Source organism: Lontra canadensis, unplaced genomic scaffold (assembly GCF_010015895.1).
Source record: "Lontra canadensis isolate GAN:19392208 unplaced genomic scaffold, GSC_riverotter_1.0 scaffold121, whole genome shotgun sequence".
Classification (NCBI taxonomy): Eukaryota; Metazoa; Chordata; class Mammalia; order Carnivora; family Mustelidae; genus Lontra; species Lontra canadensis.
Window position 1 is genome coordinate 800,946 of NW_022631115.1, and position 20,596 is coordinate 821,541.

Below are 20,596 nucleotides of genomic sequence, written 5' to 3' on the forward strand. Positions count from 1 at the left end.
TGGGGCGCTGGAGGAGGCCGTTCAGTACCCCCTGTTGGCGCTCAGTGGCGCCTCCCGGAGGCGGAGCCATGCCAGAGCGCTGCTGTGATTGGTAGGGCACCGCCGAGGGCGTTGACGACGGGCATCTGGCGCGAAACCTTGTTCCGCTCTTGCGGTGTAGGAGAGGCATCCACCCGGTGCGTTCGGGTTCCTTGCGGGCGTCGGCAGGGAGCGGATTTCCCCGGTAGGAGCGTGCGGGCCGGGGTGGCGGGATGAGGACCCCAGCGAGGGTATCTGTGCGGTGGGATGGGGGAAGCTGGGGGCGGACGCAGGTGGAACCTGCCCTTTTCTCGCGCAGGTTCCACCAGCACCATGTCGTCCCCGGCGTCCACCCCGAGCCGCCGCGGCAGTCGGCGCGGGCGGGTCACACCTGCGCAGGCGCGTAAGTCCCTTCCCGTGAGTCAAGCCCGCCTCATTACCCTCCATCCCCTCTTCTGGCTTTTTCCCGCCACCACAGAGAAACCTGGCCTGAGCCTGGTTTCTGGCTCTGAGAGCAGTCTTTAAGGCCCAGGTGGAATAAGATGTGCGGTCGGCGAGCGTTTGCTCATGCTCTGCCTATTTGTGTGTGTGTGTGTGTGTGTGTGTGTGTGTGTGTGTGTATTTGTGTGTGATAGAGAGAGGCAGTAAGTGCTTGGCCCTCGTTTCCTCCTTTTCCAACCTGTTTTCTAATTTTTAAGCGTGTCCGTGCCTATTTGTCTCCGTTTTCTTTGGTTTGTATTTGTTCCCAAGAGACTTGATGGAATTCCCAGAAGACCAAACAGGAGAGTTGATGGCCATCTTTTCTGTTTTGTATGTGACAAGCTCGAAGTGAAGATGCCAGGTCGTCACCGTCTCAGAGACGTAGGGGCGAAGATTCTACCTCTACAGGAGAGTTACAGCCCATGCCGACCTCACCTCGAGCTGACCTGCAGAGCCCTGCCGCGCAGGATACGTTATTTTCCAGCCCTGCTCAGATACATTCCTCAGGTATGATTTTGGCAGGATCTAAGTTCTACTGTGGTTGATATACGGATGATGCTTTAGCTGCTCACATTTGCTGGTTTGTTAAGGAGTAGTTGATGTAACCCTACATGAGCTAGTATGCTCACCACCAGTACGGAGATAGATACATGTTAAGACTTAGTGAACAGAGAAAAAAAAATTTGGTGGGTTTTTTACTAGAAGCTTTAATAGCCCTCTTAACTTAATTGCCACAGGTTAACTTAACTGCCACAGGTTTCAAGGAATATTTGCTCTTGTTCTTAGATGACTTAAGTCAATATGCTGTAGTTCAGGATTTGATAGGCTATCAGAATTTTATTGTAGATTTTCAATTTTGTTTTTATAGCAATTCCCCTTGACTTTGATGTTAGTTCACCACTGACATATGGCACTCCCAGCTCTCGGGTGGAGGGAACCCCAAGGAGTGGTGCTAGAGGCACACCTGTGAGGCAGAGGCCTGACCTGGGGTCTGCACGGAAGGGCCTGCAGGTGGATTTGCAGTCTGATGTGGTGAGTACACAGTAGGTCTTCTGATAGCAGCATTTGGGGAACATAAAGTGGGTAATTCCCCATTAACTTGTTCTATCATATTTTTCTGTATAGCCAGCAACAGAAGATATAGTGGCAAGTGAGCAGTCTCTGGGACAAAAACTTGTGATTTGGGGAACAGATGTAAATGTGTCAACATGCAAAGAAAATTTTCAGGTAAGCTGTATGTTAATACTTTAGGGTTCTTAAAATGCTGGGAGAAAAGATTTATAAACATTATCTTAGTAGCCATAACACTTGGGTAGGTTTTTAGGTGGCTTAGAATTGTTGATTTTTTTAAAAAGAAAAAAATACCATTTATGTCTGTCTCCAAATAGGAACATTCTCATAATTTTTTGCATTTGAGTAGTTATTCCTAAATGCATCAGACTTACTCTTTTTCTCTCAACATCAAGAGATTCCTTCAACGTTTTATTGACCCTCTGGCTAAAGAAGAAGAAAATATTGGCATAGATATTACTGAACCTCTGTACATGCAACGACTTGGGGAGGTAATCAAATGGTCTTATAAAATCAAATTAATGCATTTTAAGACAATTAGCAGAACATAACTTGTTTGTTTTCTCTTCTAGATTAATGTCATCGGGGAGCCATTTTTAAATGTAAACTGTGAACACATAAAGTCATTTGACAAAAATCTATACAGACAGCTCATCTGCTACCCACAGGTAAGATTTTGATTTTGATCTTACCAAATTATAGTAAACATCCAGAACACCTAGAGGGTTTTTGAATAGTAAAATTTCCTGGGTAGCAGAGAGAAAATGCCTCCAGAGCACAAAAACTTAAGAAAATCATACTCTTCTCCTTTAAGATGAACATTTTCTCGCACTTTCACATTTCCAAAATTGGGATGTGTAGTATTGTCAGTCACATGTTAACGGGTAGTTGATGTAACCCTACATGAGCTAGTATGCTCACCACCAGTACGGAGATAGATACATGTTAAGACTTAGTGAACAGAGAAAAAAAAATTTGGTGGGTTTTTTACTAGAAGCTTTAATAGCCCTCTTAACTTAATTGCCACAGGTTAACTTAACTAATTGGCAGGTTCTTTCTTAATAGTATTTAAAGTAATGGTGAATCTTAAAATTGATAGCTACTTGGGTTGGATGAAGTGAATTATCTTAAATGAAAAAAAAATTTTTTAAGAGTTATTTATTTTAGAGAGAATACACACACATAGGAGGTGGCGGGGGGTGGTTGGCAGAGGGAGAGGGATAGATAGTCTTAAGCAGACTCCAGGCTCAGTGCAGAGCCCCAATTGGGGCTGGATCTCATGATCCGAGATCATGACCTGAGCTGAAATGTAGAGTCAGACACTCAACGGTGCCACTCAGGCATCCCTTAAGCAAAAATATTTTATAAATAAACACATTACACTTTGTGCCATCCATAGCAGATTATGTTAACCTTGTTGTAATCCTTTTCTTTTTTAATTGTTTTTTGTTTGCTTGTTTGTTTTGGGGGGGTGGGAGGGGTAGAGGAAGAGGGAGAAAGAAAATCTTTAGCAGGCTCCAGACCCAGTGCAGAACCTGACACAGCTCGATCTCACAACCCCAAGATTATGCCCTGAGCCAAAATCAAGAGTCAGGGCGCTTAACCAACTAAGCCACCCAGGTGCCCTATAACCTTTTTCTTTTAAGCTTTAGGTCAGATTTTATTATTGAAGTATCAGCTATTTTTATTCTAGTTGTAGGCTTTGGAGGCAAGCAGACTTGGTTTTATATCTTGATCTTTAGCTGTGTGACCTTGGTCAAGTTCACTAACATAAAAGTATGAGATCAAAAGCTTTTCATTACTAATTAAAAGCCTAAGATATGTCAGTACATTGAGGAGGATTCATATATATGATCACACCTAACCATTATGAAAATATGCAGAGGTGAGAGAGCTCATTCTCAATGTACCTAAAGTCTTTAAACAACATGTTTGTGATTATATACACAGGTGATACATAAGATTTATGCCAGATGTATTTCTTTTTATACTTCACTAATATGAAATTCCTTATTTCTAGTATTTAATTCTAAGGTGGGAATATAAACACAGCTTGGCTTCTTTACATTCATTTTTATAGGAAGTTATCCCAACCTTTGACATGGCTGTCAATGAAATCTTCTTTGACTGTTACCCTGATTCAATCTTGGAACATCAGATTCAAGTAAGACCATTCAATGCATTAAAGACGAAGAATATGAGAAACCTGAATCCAGAAGGTAATATTTTTTAATAGCAGGAAAATACATAAAAATAAAATCTTATTTCATCAAGGAATTTTAAAAGAATTGTATATGTGATAGTGATGGTAATAGATTATAAATTGACTAAATATATGGCAGATTCATTTACCCTGTATGCCTTTGAACCAACCCTGCCTTCTTTAACTTAACTGAAATTACATAAAAGATGTTGTAACTCTCGGGACGCCTGGGTGGCTCAGGGGGTTAAATCCTCTGCCTTCAGCTTAGGTAGTGATCTCAGGGTCCTGGGATCGAGCCCTGCATCGGGCTCTCTGCTCAGCAGGGAGCCTGCTTCCCTTCCTCTCTCTCTGCCTGCCTCTTAGCCTACTTGTGATCTCTGTCTGTCAAATAAATAAATAAAATCTTAAAAAATATATATATTATAACTCTTGACAGTTCTTTATCTTAAGGTGAACTTGCCCAAATGTAATAATTTTTCAGTTACTAAGTAGGCATATTTTCAAAATCACTGCAGAAAACAAATACAAAATATGATCCCTGCTTTGGAGCTTAAAGGAATCTAGTTTGCCGGGTACCTGGGTGGCTCCATGGGCTGAGCGTCCAACTCTTGATTGTGGCTTAAGTCATGATCTCAAGTCCGCACTCAGCAGGGAGTCTACTTGAGGATTCTCTCCCCCCTCTCAAATGATTAAATAAATCCTGTAAAAAAAAAATCTAGCTTGAAAAGTAAATTAAAAAAAAAAAAAACATAGGCCAATAGAGCAGTACAGGGGATGTCTTAGCCCAAGGAGGGAAGGAGAGTGCTAGACCCAGGTGGGAAGATTTCATGGTGAAAGAGAAATTTTAATTACAATAAGGATTTGGAAAGCAGACGTGAAGCAATTCACTCTGGACTGCACAAAGGTGATGTAGGCAGAAGCAAAACAGAGCTATATGCAGATAATAAGTGCTGGCTGATGACAGAAGTAAGAGAGGTAATGTTAGGACTGGAAAGTCTGGGTCCTGAAGAGCTTTGAATTCCAATTTAATACAGATTTTTATTCCAAAGTCAGTAGGGAGCCATTGATACTTTTTCAGAAGAAAGTGAGAAAGATTTTACCACTCTTGAGGATCTCATGGTGAGTCTAGTGTGCCAGGTATAAGGTGTGTTAAAGTTCAGTTCAGAGACTTTAATAGTAGCTCCAGTATGGAGCAGCAGGGTCCTAAGCTGGACAGTGGCCATAGGAGTGAAAATACAGAACAAACATGGTATTTGCCATGTATGAAGATTAAGATATAAAAACTACTGAGAATTTATAAACAGTCCTATAGGACACAAAGGACACAAAGGACACAAATGTCAGTGTAAGAAAATACAACAGGTAACAAAGGAACAAGTGTTGGAGTTCACTGTTGATTAAAGGAGTACATATCTTCTTATGAAATTGGTTCCTGACTCTACTTCTGTGATAGGGTATTCAGTGGAGACACTGAAGGAAGTAGGAAACTGAGAGTGCTGCAGTTCATTTTTCAGAGGCAGAGCATTGGTACATGAAGGGTAAGACTGGAGATCATCATAATTTCAGATGAAGAGGGATTGCCAAATACCCAACTAATCTCAAAAGTTTTGAACTTTTTTTTTTAAGATTTTAATTATTTATTTGACAGACAAAGATCACAAGTAGGCAGAGAGACAGGCAGAGAGAGAGGAAGAAGCAGGCTCCCTCTTGAGCAGAGAGCCCGATGCGGGGCTCAATCCAGGACCCTGGGATCATGACCTGAGTTGAAGGCAGAGGCTTTAACCCACTGAGCCACCCAGGCACCCCAACAAAAGTTTTTAACTTTTATGTTGATTTCTGTAACTTACTACAGAGGTTACTTTTTATTTTTTATTTTTTTAAGATTTTACTTATTTATTTGACAGAGATCACAAGTAGGCAGACCGGCAGGCAGAGAGAGAAGGGAGGGAGCAGGCTCCCCACTCTGAGCAGAGAGCTCGCCCCTGGGATCTTGACCTGAGCGGAAGGCAGAGGCTTTAACCCACTGAGCCACTCAGGCGTCCCCAGAGGTTACTTTTTGAAGTAGAATAAGGATTGGTGGGGAGAGAGGGAAGGAAGATTTTTAAGTAAGTAGAAGGGAGGACAAGACCAAGTGGGAAAGAGCTTGTGAGGCAGCAGTAAGTACTGAAAGGCTGTGGCAATCTGCAAGGCCAGTTGTGGCTAACTACAGGCCATGTTTTGTTGACTATGAATAACAGTGTAACTCGTTTGGAACTAACAGTGGGAATGAATTGGGTAAAGTTTTCTTGTCAGGGATGGTCCAAACTGTAGAGGAACCAGGAGCAAAAGTGGAAAATATTCTGTACAAAGTCTTTCTTATATAAATAGTAATGATTGTCTAAGTTATATAGTGCTTATTTCTGCTTGGTACTGTTCTTATAAGGCTTGATGTATGCAGGCTCTTAATCTTCAACAAGTGTAAGGCAGATGCCATTACTGCCATGTGTAGAAGGGCACAGAGAGGCTAAGGTGTCCCCAGGTCACACAGGTACTCTGTCCAGATCATGTGGCTCTGGAGCCAATGTATTTCACATACACTGAGCATCAGGACTTCAGCATAATACAGTGTGTGAGGAAGAAGGCCATGGAGCAAAGGAGGCAGAAGCATAAAGCTTCTAATGCAAACCCAGAAGGTGGAGGGGAACAGGAGGTAGATAAGCAGAAAGATGGTAGATGCCTATTGGACAGTGGGCCCTAGGGCAGAAGGCCAGAGGGCCATCAGAGTTGAGAAGAAGGAAGACAACACAGGAAGGGCATCCCAGGCCAGACCTGAGGATACCCAATGAAACATTCATGCCCTGACAATAGCACCTCCCTGTGACTGCAGCCATCCCCAGTAAGATTCTCCTGGGCTTGACAGCACACCCAGACCTGCCCTGGCAGGAATATAACTCAGGGAAGAGACCACCTCTGTCTGGGCTGCAGGCAGTGGCTGATGGATAAGCTGACCTCTCTCCCCAACTCCTTACAGACATCGACCAGCTCATTGCCATCAGTGGCATGGTAATCAGGACATCCCAGCTGATTCCAGAGATGCAAGAGGCCTTCTTTCAGTGCCAAGTGTGTGCCCACACAGCCCGGGTAGAGATTGACCGTGGCCGCATTGCTGAGCCCTCTGTTTGTGAGCGCTGCCACACCACTCACAGCATGGCGCTGATCCACAACCGCTCTGTCTTCTCTGACAAACAGATGGTATGTGCCTTCTTGGGTGCCTTGGGAGGCATCCCCATTGGCATATTGGTGCTTAGGGCTTCAGGTTTGGGATGGGACCATTCCTTTTTTATTGCCAGTGAGCACCAGGTCATGATTATATACACCACATTCTCATGGCCTAAAATACTTTATAATAAGAAAAACACAATCTGGGGCGCCTTGGTGTCTCAGTGGGTTAAAGCCTCTGCCTTCGGCTCAGGTCATGATCTCAGGGTCCTGGGATCGAGCCCCGTATCAGATTCTCTGCTCGGTAGGGAGCCTGCTTCTCCCTCTCTCTCAGCATGTCTCTGCCTGTCTCTCTGCTTACTTGTGATCTATGTCTGTCAAATAAATAAATAATACCTTTTTTTTAAAAAGTTTAAAAGAAAAACACATTCTTTCACTATTTTTTCCTCACTATTCCACTTTTTGACTTAATAAATTTAATGTGAGGGGTATCTGGGTGACACAGTTTGTTAAGCATCTGGTTTCAGCTAGGTTGAGGGATCAAGCCCCACATCCAGCTCTGCGTTCAGTGTGGAGTCTTTAGACTTTTTTTCTCCCTCTACCTCTATCCCTCACCTCCCTCCTCCTTTCCCCCACCCCAAAATAAATCGTTCCTTTTTTTTTAAGGTTTTATTCATTTGAGAGAGAGAGAGTACACATGAGCAGAGGGGAGGGGCAGAGGGAGAGAGAGAAGCAGGCTCCCTGCTAAGCACAGAGCCCCATGTGATTCCATCCCAGGACCCTGGCCTCATGACCTGAGCCGAAGACAGATGCTTAACCAACTGAAATCTTTTTAAAAAATTTAATTTGAGACGTTTCTATAGGAAATACTTAAGCTTATTTAAAAAAAAATTTAGTATGTCAGATAAAAGTATATGAAACATCTTAAGATCAGTAAAAATTGGGGTGCCTGGCTGGCTCAGTTGGTACAGTAGGCGACTCTTGATCTCAGAGTTCTAAGTTTGAACCCCACATTAGGTGTGGAGAATACTTAAAATATTTTGAAAATTATATCGGTAAACATTAGTTAAATATTGTCATTTTGCAGCTGTTCCGTTGGTACAGAATGAGTTGACAATTTTTCTGAAGTTTTTCCTCAAATTTTATTGTAAAGCAAGTTTGGTTTTTGTGTCTTTAATGAAATTTTTTTTTTAAGATTTTATTCTAGAGAGAGAGAGAGCACGCACACGCATGTGCCCATAGGGTGGAGAACAGGGGGAGGGAGAGGGAAAAAGAATGAAGCAACTCCACACTGAGTGCAGAGCCCCACACGGGGCTCAGTCTTATAACTGTGGGATCATGACAAAAGCCAAAACCAAGAGTCAGATGCTTAACTGACTGAGCCACCCAGTCACCCCTTTAATAATGAAAATATTAAGATGAAGTTACCAAAACAACATAGGAATAAGTGGGAAAAGTAAAAATTGTTTATTTGCTGTGATTGTAATGGTGTTAAAGTAGGCACAGGGACAAGGACTGTTAAGTTTTTTTAATTTTGCTGTAATGTTAAAACAACTTTTTAAAATTTAAATAGAATAAGGTCAAAATACTACAAAGTTAATTTCCTTTATGGGGAGTCAATAAGAAAAATACTAGCAAATGTGAAAAAGTGTTGAACAATTTTACTAACCAAAGAATTGAAAATTAGTTATAGATACAAATTTTCATCTAATATTGCTACCAATAATTGGGGCAAATGTACCTCAACTTATGCCAGCATGGTGCTGAGACCTATGATACAAATATGGAAGTGTGCTCCCAAGTCGTTTTTAGCGTAATATTCTTTTTTAGAAAGCTTCAGAGACTCCCAAACTGACTTGAAATAAAACTTAGTATCCTAGAGTACTTTCCAAGCTACATGACCCAATAACACCACAACACACCTTCGTACCCACAGACCTCACTGATGGTGTCTCAACCATTTCCTTATACAGGGCTCCTCAACCAAGCACAGGTTTGCCTCAGGACCATTGGCACTTGTTCTTATCCTACAGAACACACGGCTTCCTCCCTAATATCCTTAGACATTTGCCTAAAGGTTGCTTGATCTGAGAAAAGCCTTCCCTAACCTTGCTTTGTGAAAAGCATCTCCTCCACCCGCACTGCCCATGCTCCTTACTCTTTTTTTTCTTCTGTCTATTACATGTTTCACTGCCAAATGTTATATGCTCACTTGTATGTTTGTGCATTGTTTGTCCTCACTCCACTCTGAGGGAAGACCTCATTCACTGTGGAGTCCCCAGCACCTAGAACCAGGCCAAGTGCTCAGCCAATACTGCTGTGTGAGTAACCAGGCCAAGTGTTTATGAGATGCACACAGTGAATAGGAGAGATGCACCAAAGTACTTAACCAGGAACCTGAAAAGTGTGTACTTCTCCACCCAGGAAATCTATGAGAAGTAATTGCTAAAAACATAATTAGAAATTTAGACGAACGTGTATGCAAAGAAATACCCACTACATCCTTGAAATGGTGAAAAACATTCTCACAAATTACTAACGGCTGTCTCCCAAATAGGGGAATTTGTATGTAAACAATAATCCTTACAAAATGTATGTTTACGTCACGTTAAAGGTTTAAAAAAAAAAATGTCGGCTATCTGGAGATAAAAACAAAGAATGGTATTTTATTTTTTTTAAGATTTTATTTATTTCAGAGAGAACGTGAACACAGTGAGGGGAGACAGAGGGTGAAGCAGGCTCCCCACCGAGCAGGGATCCTGATGCGGGGCTCTTCCCTGGGCCCTGGGATCATGACCTGAGCCAAAGGCAGATACTAAATCAACTGAACCATCCAGATGCCCCAAGAATGGTGTTTTAAAAATAAATGTGGTAGGGCTCAGTCACTTGAGTGTGGGACTCTTGATTTTGGCTCAGGGTGTCAGGTGCTCCTTTGTGCTCAGCTGGGCGTCTGCTTTCTCTCCCTCTCCATCAGACCTCCCCCATTCGGGTGTACACACATGCACAAGTGCGCTCTCTCTAAAATAAACAAGTGAAATCTTTTTATAAAATAGAGATGTGGTAACATCAAAAATAGTTGTCTGTAAGTGGTACAAAGATGGGCAGTTTTGTCTAAATTGTGCTTGTCATTTCCTGAGTTTTCCGTTTCCTCTGTTCTTTCAGATCAAACTCCAAGAGTCTCCTGAAGATATGCCCGCAGGGCAGACGCCTCACACTGTCATCCTTTTTGCTCACAATGATCTTGTTGACAAGGTTCAGCCTGGAGACAGAGTGAATGTTACAGGTTAGAATGTAGACTATATTAATGAGATAAGTATGCCTTGGGGTTTTTTTGTTTGTTTGGGATTTTTTTTTATGCTTTTTAGTCAGTCATTTGGCTTGGTCATGAATTCATTGGCATGAAGTCTGGTCCTGCCTATAATCCTTTATTCACTTTTTACTTAGCAGGGTGGAACCTTTCAATGTGTTGTCTTTGCAGTTGCTTGCTCTTTGCTATCTCAGTGTTGCAGAGCTTTAAGTGTATTTTGACCTGATAGCACTGGTATCTTGAGGAAACAGCTCAGACAAGGCTAGTATTGGTAAGATTGGAGTTATACCAGCAGCTTCAGGAAGCAGCACTCACCAACCTGGAATTTTAAATAATTTGCCACTTCCCAAATGTACAGCTAAGGGTTAACATTTACTTATTATAGAGAGGAAATGGGTCAGAGTACCTTGCAGAGTTACGTTGTGGGTTTTTTTTTTTTTTTTTTAAGATTTTATTTATTTGTTTGACAGAGATACAGCCAGAGAGGGAACACATGCAGAGGGAGTGGGAGAGGGAGAAGCAGGCTTCCCACTGAGCAAGGAGCCCGATAGCATCCTGGGATCGTGACCTGTTCCGAAGGCAGACACTTAACTGACTGAGCCACGCAGGCGCCTCACATTGTGGTATTTTTACAGGAAGTAGAGATTCAGAGACTTGCAGATCACTGTAGCTGAGGTTATGTGGTAATCTGTGACACAAGGTTTCTCCTTCTCTCCTGGCCAAGAAAGTGCTTATTCTACTCTACCATGTGAATATGCCAGTCTTTCTCTTGATGCTTCAGAGTAAGATGAGCACCTGGTTTCTCAAAGGGGCTGTGAACAGCAGGCACAGTTCACTGAGGTCAAGGTGGGGACTGAATCCAGGGAGTGGCTGCTTCTCTTAAGGTAACCCATTGGTTGTGTTCCGTGAGTTGAGACTCCTCATCCTGTGTCTCCCCAGTATGTAGCCCAACAGTTGCCTATAACAACCTTAAGTTATAAAAGCACTTGTAGTTCATTAACAACATGTCATTAGTGAAAGTTGTGCAATCCTTGTTCTCCCACCCTATACTGGTCTGAAACCTTTGATAAAGTATTTAATCTATTTTAATATCCTCAACTGCCAAGTAGAATTAATGTGGTTATACCAATGAACGTGTTTGGGGAGGGGAGCTGTGGAAAGCACCGTATAGATGTAAAATAAGTATTGAAGTTGTTTTGTGATGAAGAATCATTGCAAGCACCAGTAAAAATAAGTAGACACTTCAGGGGCACCTGGGTGGCTCAGTGAGTTAAAGCCTCTGCCTTCAGCTCAGTCATGATCCCAGGGTCCTGCGATTGAGCCCCACATCGGGCTCTCTGCTCAGCGGGGAGCCTGCTTCCTCCTCTCTCTCTACTGCCTTTCTGCCTACTTGGGATCTCTGTCTGTCAAATAAATGAAATCTTTTAAAAAAAAAAAAAAAGTAGACACTTTAAACAGTTATCTGTCTCTAATTCAGCTTACCATAAAGGAGGTTGTGTACACTCAGAATGTTACATATGAACTGGTTTTTAATGTTTTAAAAAAGAATTACATTGACCTGTTAAATAAAAGGATTGATGATCTATGGTGAGTTGCTAAGAAGCCTGTGATAGAGCAGATAGTTGCTCCTCAGAAAACAGTGAGAAATTGGATTGTCCCAGAGTCCAAGCCTTCTGGATTGAAAGTCAAAAAAAGATAAACATCACAGATGTCAGTTTGGGAAATTTCTTTTTGAAAAACAAATGAATTGGTATGGTTGAGGGCTGATTATTCATTTATTTCTTCTAATGTTCTTAAATTATATTCTTTAAGAAGCGTGCTCTAGGGCATGCCTATTCACCTAGAAACACTTCTTGTTATTAATAACATGTAGTGATTTTTCTTTTACTGTATCTTTACCTCTGACTCTATAGACAGTCTAGTCTGTGAAATAATTTTTGAGTAATCTTTTTAAAGATTTTATTTACTTATTTGAGTAATTTTTAAAAGAGCTTTTAGTATTTCCTTTCCAAATTTTTGGTACAGGATTTTAATACTTTGTTCTAGTCAAATAATTACTAAGCAGATTCTGTACGTTCAGCTTAAGAGAAATGAAAAAACTATTTCAAAATACTGTTTATTGAACACAGCTGTAAGCCAGCATTATGCTGAAAGCAAAGTAATTTCATTTAAATCTCAGAATGATTATATGCAGTATGGTTATACTCAGATAGGTGCCCAAGATCATAGAGCTAATGGATGGTCACAGATAAACACGTTTTTAGGTCTGCTTTTTAAAAAAAACCTGTGTTTTTCCCAACTTGTCTTGCCATCTTCACCAGGGAGCTTTCCAGTATAGGCAAGTCCTTGACTCTAGGAAGGCCATGAAGGCAGTATGCTCAAAACTCACCTCCACTGCCAGCCCTCAGATCTCTTAGGTGCTGCGTGCTGTCTGCTAGTTTATGAGCCATTTAGGGGAAGGTAAAAGCGTATCTCTTGGTTGTGCCCTCAGGTATCTATCGAGCTGTTCCTATCCGAGTCAATTCAAGAGTGAGTAATGTGAAGTCTGTCTACAAAACCCACATTGATGTCATTCACTATCGGAAAACTGATGCAAAACGCCTGCATGGCTTTGATGAAGAAGCAGAGCAGAAACTTTTTTCAGAGAAGCGGGTGGAATTGCTCAAGGAACTTTCTAGAAAGCCAGACATTTATGAGAGACTTGCTTCAGCCTTGGCTCCAAGTATTTATGAACATGAAGATATAAAGAAGGTAACAGTGGACTTTTAACTTTGATCAGGATTTATAGTTCTTTGAGATCAAAAGGCATGAATATGTGCCCCTTCTATCACTACCACCCCCACCCCCCACCCCTAAAGGATAAGAACTGTTGGGTGTTCCACAGAGCAAGGTGTTTACCATCTGACTTGGTTATTGGTTGACAAGAATTGGTCATTGTCCATTTCCTCATATCTACATTGAAATTAAATGTTTCTAAACAATAACAAAAGCTAGATGGGATCAGAATAGAGATTTACATAGCCACCATTCTGGCACACTGTTATGTGAGTCTATATAAATTGGTTAGTGATCATTTAAAGCACTTTCCTCTTTATACATTGCCTTAATTTAATTATAATTTTTTATTCACAGGATAAGAAAATACCTCTAACATTTAAACTAGATTTCGATTACTCTGTAGTAAGTGAATGTTTAAACATTTTTGTTTAGGGAATCTTGCTTCAGCTCTTTGGTGGAACAAGAAAGGATTTTAGTCACACAGGAAGAGGCAAATTTCGTGCTGAGATCAACATCCTGTTGTGTGGTGATCCTGGGACCAGTAAGTCCCAGCTGCTGCAGTATGTGTACAATCTAGTCCCCAGGGGCCAGTACACATCTGGGAAAGGCTCCAGTGCAGTAGGCCTCACTGCATACGTGATGAAAGACCCTGAGACGAGGCAGCTTGTCTTGCAGACTGGTGCCCTTGTCCTGAGTGACAATGGTATCTGCTGTATTGATGAATTTGACAAGATGAATGAAAGTACAAGATCAGTACTACATGAAGTCATGGAACAGCAGACTCTTTCAATTGCAAAGGTGAGAGGCCCATTCTCCACGTGTCAACATGGGTACACTTAGAAATCTAGCACCCATATTCACTTTGGTTCTAACTTTGGGAAACTCATGACTACTTTTCCTATTAGGTTTCAGCTAAATATCTTTGAGTATTTTCTCTTTCATCTTTTTTTGCTATAGTAACCCACTAATATGTGGTATTCCTAGAACTTGAGTTTGTCCTAAATGTCATGCAGGGGTTTAGTTTCTGAGAAGAATGTAGTTACAGCATACTTTTGTCTAGAATATGATTGTTGGCATGAATCTGAGGATGGCATTGTCCCAGATAAATCTGTTGGTATCATCCTTCCAAGGTGATATGTGTGGTTCTTGGTGACGGTGGATAAATGGCAAAGTGCACTCCAGGTGAAGATAGCTCACATGGTTCCTGCCAGCCTCAGGGTGAAGTTTCTAACTGCACTGTTTTCTCTGGTAGGCTGGGATTATTTGTCAGCTCAATGCTCGCACCTCTATCCTGGCAGCAGCAAATCCTATTGAGTCTCAATGGAATCCTAAAAAAACTACCATTGAAAATATCCAGCTACCTCACACTTTATTATCAAGGTATGAGAACATAAAGAAGATGCTTACTTTGCTCATTTGTAGAAATTTCAGGGTGAGATAAAGGGAAATAATAAAATTCAACCACTGCTAGCATCATAAGCTCTTCAATCTAATGCAAAATTTTCTAATAGGGGTGGTCGGGTTCTCATGGCAAGGACTGTGTTTCTCTACTCAGCCATCGGGTAGCATCTTAACATTTATTCATTCTTTGAAGCTGTTAGGACATTTCACCTTGACATCCTTTTCAGAAGCCCATCACTTGCTGCTCATCTCTGTCTTAAAGTTGCTAAAGCATATCATCAAGTACAGAGAAAAGCTTCACATGACAGATAAGGTTCTGAAAAATTAAATTTGTTAAAGTGGAATTATAATCCAGTTTTTCTCAATGCCACTGCTACAAATACTGATTTCATTAATGGGTTGTAATAGTATTTCATAAATAGTATTTTACCTTATTATAGTAGTATTTATAGTATTTCATAAATGGATTTTAGATTTTATGTATTTTTTTTAAGATTTTATTTATTTATTTGACAGGCAGAGATCACAAGTAGGCAGAGAGGCGGGCAGAGAGAGAGAGGAAGGGAAGCAGGCTCCCTGCTGAGCAGAGAGCCCGATGCGGGGCTTGATCCCAGGACTCTGGGATCATGACCTGAGCCGAAGGCAGAGGCTTTAACCCACTGAGACACCCAGGCGCCCCGGATTTTAGATTTTAATTATTCAACTTTTTTCCAGAGTTCTGTTCTGTTTTTTGTTTTTTTTCCCAAAACAGTTGAATGCTTTTTCCTTTAAATCTTACAATCTTCAAAATTATCCTTTTTTTTTTAAGATTTTATTTATTTATTTGACAGAGAGAGACACAGCAAAGAGGGAACACAAGCAAGGGGAGCGGGAGAAGGAGAAGGAGAAGCAGGCTTCCCGCAGAACAGGGAAACTGATGGGGGACTCTATCCCAGGACCCTAGGATCATGACCTAAGCCAAAGGCAGATGCCTAATGACTGAGCCAGCCAGGCACCCCTGGACAGCAGACTCTTAATTCTCCCTCAGCAGCTCTGACTACACATACATTCACTGTACATGCCTAAGTGGCTCAGAAGCAAATTTTTTTTTTTTTTAAGATTTATTTATTTTGAGAGAGAGTGTATGGGGGAGGAGGGGGCAGGGGGATAGCAGAGAGAGAGAGGGAGAATCTCCAGCTGGCTTCCCACTGAGCACGGACCTGATGCACTGCTCAATCTCAGGACCCATGAGATCATGACCTGCGCCAAAACTAAGAGTCAGAGGCTTAACCATCTGGGCCACCCAGGAGCCACAGGAGCAATTTTTAAGTTACATATGTGGGTATACTGGTGTCCCAAGCAGGAAAACAATGTTTTTACAATATTTTTTCAGGTTTGATTTGATATTCCTCATGCTGGATCCTCAGGACGAAGCCTATGATAGGCGTCTGGCCCACCACCTTGTCGCTTTGTACTACCGGAGTGAGGAGCAAGTGGAGGAGGAGTTCATGGACATGGCAGTGCTAAAGGACTACATTGCTTATGCCCACAGCATGGTCATGCCTCGTCTGAGCCAAGAAGCCAGCCAGGCTCTCATTGAGGTAACACACATCCATGTTTAAACCCTGAGAAATGTTTTTATTGAGCCTGTAGCCAATAGCGTTAATGTCACTAGCTGACTATCTCCGTTAAAAAGTAGTTTTGTTAATAACGTATTATTTTGTATAACTACTTTTTTCTCCTGTGTTGCAAAATTGACTTTTCTAAAGGTAGAAAAGGGAAAAGATTTCTTTTTATATTAAGTGGCGTACAAGCTTTTTATAATTAAATGTTTGTAAACACAATAAATTTAAGCTCAGAATACATGAGTTGAAGTAGAAGTTATGCTACTTAGTAACTTTGTAACTCTGAAGAAGTCATGTAATTTCTCTGAGCTTCCATTTGCTTGTTTCTAAAAAGTAAAAGGAATTTTGAGTACCTGATGTTCACTTTCCCGTAGCCTTTCCCTTGGACAGCAGTGCATAATGACACATTCAGTTATTCAAACATTATATTAAGAAGGTTCCTGGTGCTTAGTGGGCTTTACATCCTAACTAAGCCCCTGAAAATACTCAAAGAAAGTTATAGGTGATGTGTAATTTTCCATTTGTATCATATACTTGAGGGTTGCTCAACAAAAAATGATGTTCACGGAGGACATTGGGAGTTGGAGAGGAGAAGTGAGTTGGGGGATGTCAGAGGGGGAGACAAACCATGAGAGACTGTGGACTCTGAGTAACAAACTGAAGGTTTTGGAGGGGAGGGGGTTGGGTGAGCCTGGTGTGGGTATTAAAGAAGGCATGTATTGCATAGAGCATTGGATGTGGGGTTTAAACAATGAATCTTGGAACAAAATAGAACTAAATTAAAAGTGATGTTATGGGGCGCCTGGGTGGCTCAGTGGGTTAAAGCCTCTGCCTTCAGCTCAGGTCATGATCCCAGAGTCCTGGGATCGAGCCCTACATCGGGCTCTCTGCTCAGCAGGGAGCCTGCTACCTCCTCCTCTTCTCTCTCTCTCTTTCTCTCTCTCTCTGCCTGCCTTTCTGCCTACTTGTGATCTCTGTCAAATAAATAAATAAAATCTTTAAAAAATAATAAATAAAATAAAAGTGATGTTATATATGTGAGTTTAATACAACTCAGCTTTGTAACATTATTTCAGTAATCTTTGCATGCCTCAGTCATTAAATAAACCCTCAGCATAGGTGTAAACCGGAGTTGGTGCCTGAGCACCTTTTTCAGACAGGCACCCTGATTGGTCCTCTGCTGTAATTGTGACCTGCCCTTTACCCCAACACACCATGTCCCCTGAATGCCAGCCTCACACACCTCACAGCACACCCCGATTCTTCACTCTTCATAGCCACATCAGATACTACCTTCTTGATGAGCTTTAAGGCCCAAGGCTAGATCTGATTTCTGATTCCCCTCAGTACTGCACCTGGCCGCTGTTAGTTTATTTAACAGACTCCTAACTGTTCAAAGTTCAGCCACAAAACTAAAGTATTGTTACAAGGAGTTTTGGTTTTAGTTTTGGTTTTTTTCCCTGCCTACACAAGGCTTATGTAGACATGAGGAAGATTGGTAGCAGCCGAGGAATGGTTTCTGCGTACCCTCGACAGCTGGAATCATTAATTCGATTAGCAGAAGCCCACGCTAAAGTACGATTCTCAAGCAAAGTTGAAGGAGTTGATGTTGAAGAAGCAAAACGCCTCCATCGGGAAGCTCTAAAGCAGTCTGCCACTGACCCCCGGACTGGCATTGTGGACATATCTATTCTAACTACAGGTCTGTTTGCATTGAACAAAAGAGCACATGAGAATTTATACACTCACACACACACGCACACATGCACACACACACACTTAACATGTAAGTAATTTGTATTTCATAGTTGAGCTAACAATTAAGTTATTTGAAATGATGGACTTTTTAACCTTTCTCAGTTCAGGGCCTCTTTGAGAATCCTGTTAAAAGCTGAGAAAAATATGCCTAGACACATGCATGCACATACACAGTGTTGTATCTAATTTCACAGAGCTTTTCTGCTGTCTAGGTACCTCTGTTAGTCCACTTTAAAGAATTCATTTCTTAATGAGTACTGACTGCTTGCTATATAGATTACATGGACTGTGTTTCAGTGAAAACTAGCAGTTACTGGCTTATAGAAAATTGGAAACAGAGAATTCAGAACTCAGAATTTTGAATATATTTTTGCATTCAGCCACTGTCCCCTAATCTTTTTTGTGGCAACACTACTAAAGAAATATTAATGGAAATTTGAAATACTTCACTTCCTTGTAGCAGAAATATTTTCATTAATTTCTTTCTTTTTTTTTTTTTTTTTTTTCATTTAAATCAGGAATGAGTGCCACGTCTCGTAAACGGAAAGAAGAGTTAGCTGAAGCATTGAAAAAACTTATTTTATCTAAGGGCAAAACACCAGCTCTAAAATATCAACAACTTTTTGAAGATATCCGGGGACAGTCTGACATAGTAAGTGTTTTTAAGTGTTTTTTGCTTAATAGAGATTTTCTTTTTTACCTTAGTACTTCTATTAAGGTGGGTTTTTTTTTAATTTTTTTAATTTTTTTATAAACACACAATGTATTTTTATCCCCAGGGGTACAGGTCTGTGAATCGCCATTATTGAGGTTTTTTAAAATCTTTTTCTTTCATTTAAGTATTAAATATAGGTCTGGATTAGAAAAAGGTAAAATCACCCACAAATTCATCATCAAGACATAACCACAAAATTTTGTTCTATTAATAGTTTTTGTGTATATGTACACATGTGGTCTTTTTGAAATATGAACATAGTCAGAGTTACACTGTTTTATAACTTGCTTTTTCTTTGTTTTTTAATTTAAAATATGCTATCAACATCATCTGTGTTGTGAATAGGCTGAATAACATTTATAATGATTGGATAAGATCCCTTTGAGTGCCTATCCCATCATTTACTTAACCAATTGCTGAACATTTAGGATGTTTGCAGTTTTTTCCCATGATAAAGAGTGTTAACCCTGCATATTAGCCATGCATCATAATGTAATGATGAAATGATCAGGTTCCTTTTTGTAAATAAAGTTGGGTTACCCAGTGAACAGAACTCCAGGGTCCAAGTTAGCCATTTGCCTGCTTTCATTTGCGTATTTTCTACAGCTGGATTAGCACTACAGGGGCAGAGTTGAATATTTCTACAGACCATATGGGTAGATAGCAAGCCTATCTATTTATCTTCAGGCCCTTTGCATGAAATGGTTACCCCTCCTGGTTAGAACCTAGGGAGTGTATACAGCTACCAAAAAGGAAAGAGACTGGTGGTTCTTTACATTGAAATCAGCATATCTAACAGGTAAGGGAGTACTTAATGTGTAAAATAATTGTTTTCATCTCTTCCCCAAAGGCTATTACCAAAGATATGTTTGAAGAAGCCCTGCGTGCCTTGGCTGATGATGACTTCTTAACAGTAACTGGCAAAACTGTCCGCTTGCTCTGAAGCTCTAGGGTGTTGTACTTGTGTGCCTGTGTGTGCAGCATAGGGGCCAATGAGCTGCCACTGTTGCTGTCCGTGGAAATAGATTCTTAAAGTCATTATTTGGCTCCATAAAAATCTTCTAACCTGGGTTCAGTGAAGTGGGTGTTTTCGCTTGTTTAATATCCTTAGTGAAAATACTGTGCCAATTTACAGTTGAGGTTATTTTTTTTAAGTGCCATTATTTTAGCACCAGGGCTTTTAATGTGTATTTCCATATATATGTATGTATGTATATGTTAGGATGTCAGTCTTTTTTGGAGATGGCAGTCTGAGTCACGGATCATGGTTTTGTGCTGAACTTTCTAAAGACAATTATCCATATGCTTGAAGTTTTTGTAATATGAGATAAAACTTAGCCAGGGCATATCATTCAGTATGAGGTAATGAAGGACCAGAGCTTTCTCCCTCTTAAAACTCTCAAGTGTAATTCCTTCTAGAGGCTTATTCTCATGGCTCCCATAAGATTAAAAAAATGGGTGGTTGGAAATGATTAAGTTTTAGGTTAACTTCTACTTTATCCTAATATGTAAACTTTTTCCTAAATAAATGATTGATTAAGTAATACTTGGTTATCTGGTTTTATTTTTCATTAAGAAAAAAAACTTTAATAAACGTTATACTCATGGAAATTCATGATGGTAATAAGTACTTTAGAATGCATAAAAGAAATTCATTATAATATAGGTTCCAATTTACTTTTATCCTAGCAGGCGTTATCCTTTTTTGTTCTGTTTAAGATGTTATTTATTTATCAGAGAAAGCAAAGCAGTGGGCGTGGCAGGCAGAGGGAGAAGTAAGCTTCCTGCTGAGCAAGGAAGGAGCCCAGCACAGGACTGATGCAGTCCCAGGACCATGTGATCATGACCTGAGCCAAAGGCGGACATTTAACCAACTGAGCCACCCAGGTGCCCCATAGCAGGCTTTATTCTTATAAAACCACCATAGGCTAGAATTTTATACAGAAATAGGATTATAATAAATAATCCCTGAAACATTGAAGGTAATTGTATAAGTTAGCCTTTTTTTTAATAATTGAGGATCAACATTCAATAATCCAGTATCCATAGGAAATGATAGAACT

General features: G+C 40.7%; 1 protein-coding gene across 1 annotated transcript; it reads left to right on the forward strand.

Annotated features, from left to right (window-relative positions):
- Positions 1-168: 168 nt before the first annotated feature.
- MCM4 (minichromosome maintenance complex component 4) lies at positions 169-20,079 on the forward strand. The gene is made up of 17 exons (XM_032841202.1): positions 169-223; positions 338-421; positions 841-1,005; positions 1,367-1,530; positions 1,624-1,725; positions 1,965-2,060; positions 2,142-2,237; positions 3,650-3,788; positions 6,783-7,003; positions 10,133-10,253; positions 12,769-13,028; positions 13,488-13,853; positions 14,308-14,435; positions 15,829-16,036; positions 17,534-17,762; positions 18,337-18,470; positions 19,384-20,079. Exons 2-17 carry the CDS (start codon positions 352-354, stop codon positions 19,474-19,476), a joined length of 2,592 nt encoding a protein of 863 aa, XP_032697093.1. The 5' UTR covers positions 169-223; positions 338-351; the 3' UTR covers positions 19,477-20,079.
- Positions 20,080-20,596: the final 517 nt, after the last annotated feature.

Excerpts from the sequence above, each read along its gene's own strand:
- MCM4 (XM_032841202.1), top strand. The coding sequence starts at position 352 with ATGTCGTCCCCGGCGTCCACCCCGAGCCGCCGCGGCAGTCGGCGCGGG. Across the intron at positions 1,726-1,964 it reads CATGCAAAGAAAATTTTCAG|AGATTCCTTCAACGTTTTAT; the intron begins GTAAGCTGTATG and ends CTCAACATCAAG. Across the intron at positions 2,061-2,141 it reads ACATGCAACGACTTGGGGAG|ATTAATGTCATCGGGGAGCC; the intron begins GTAATCAAATGG and ends TTTCTCTTCTAG.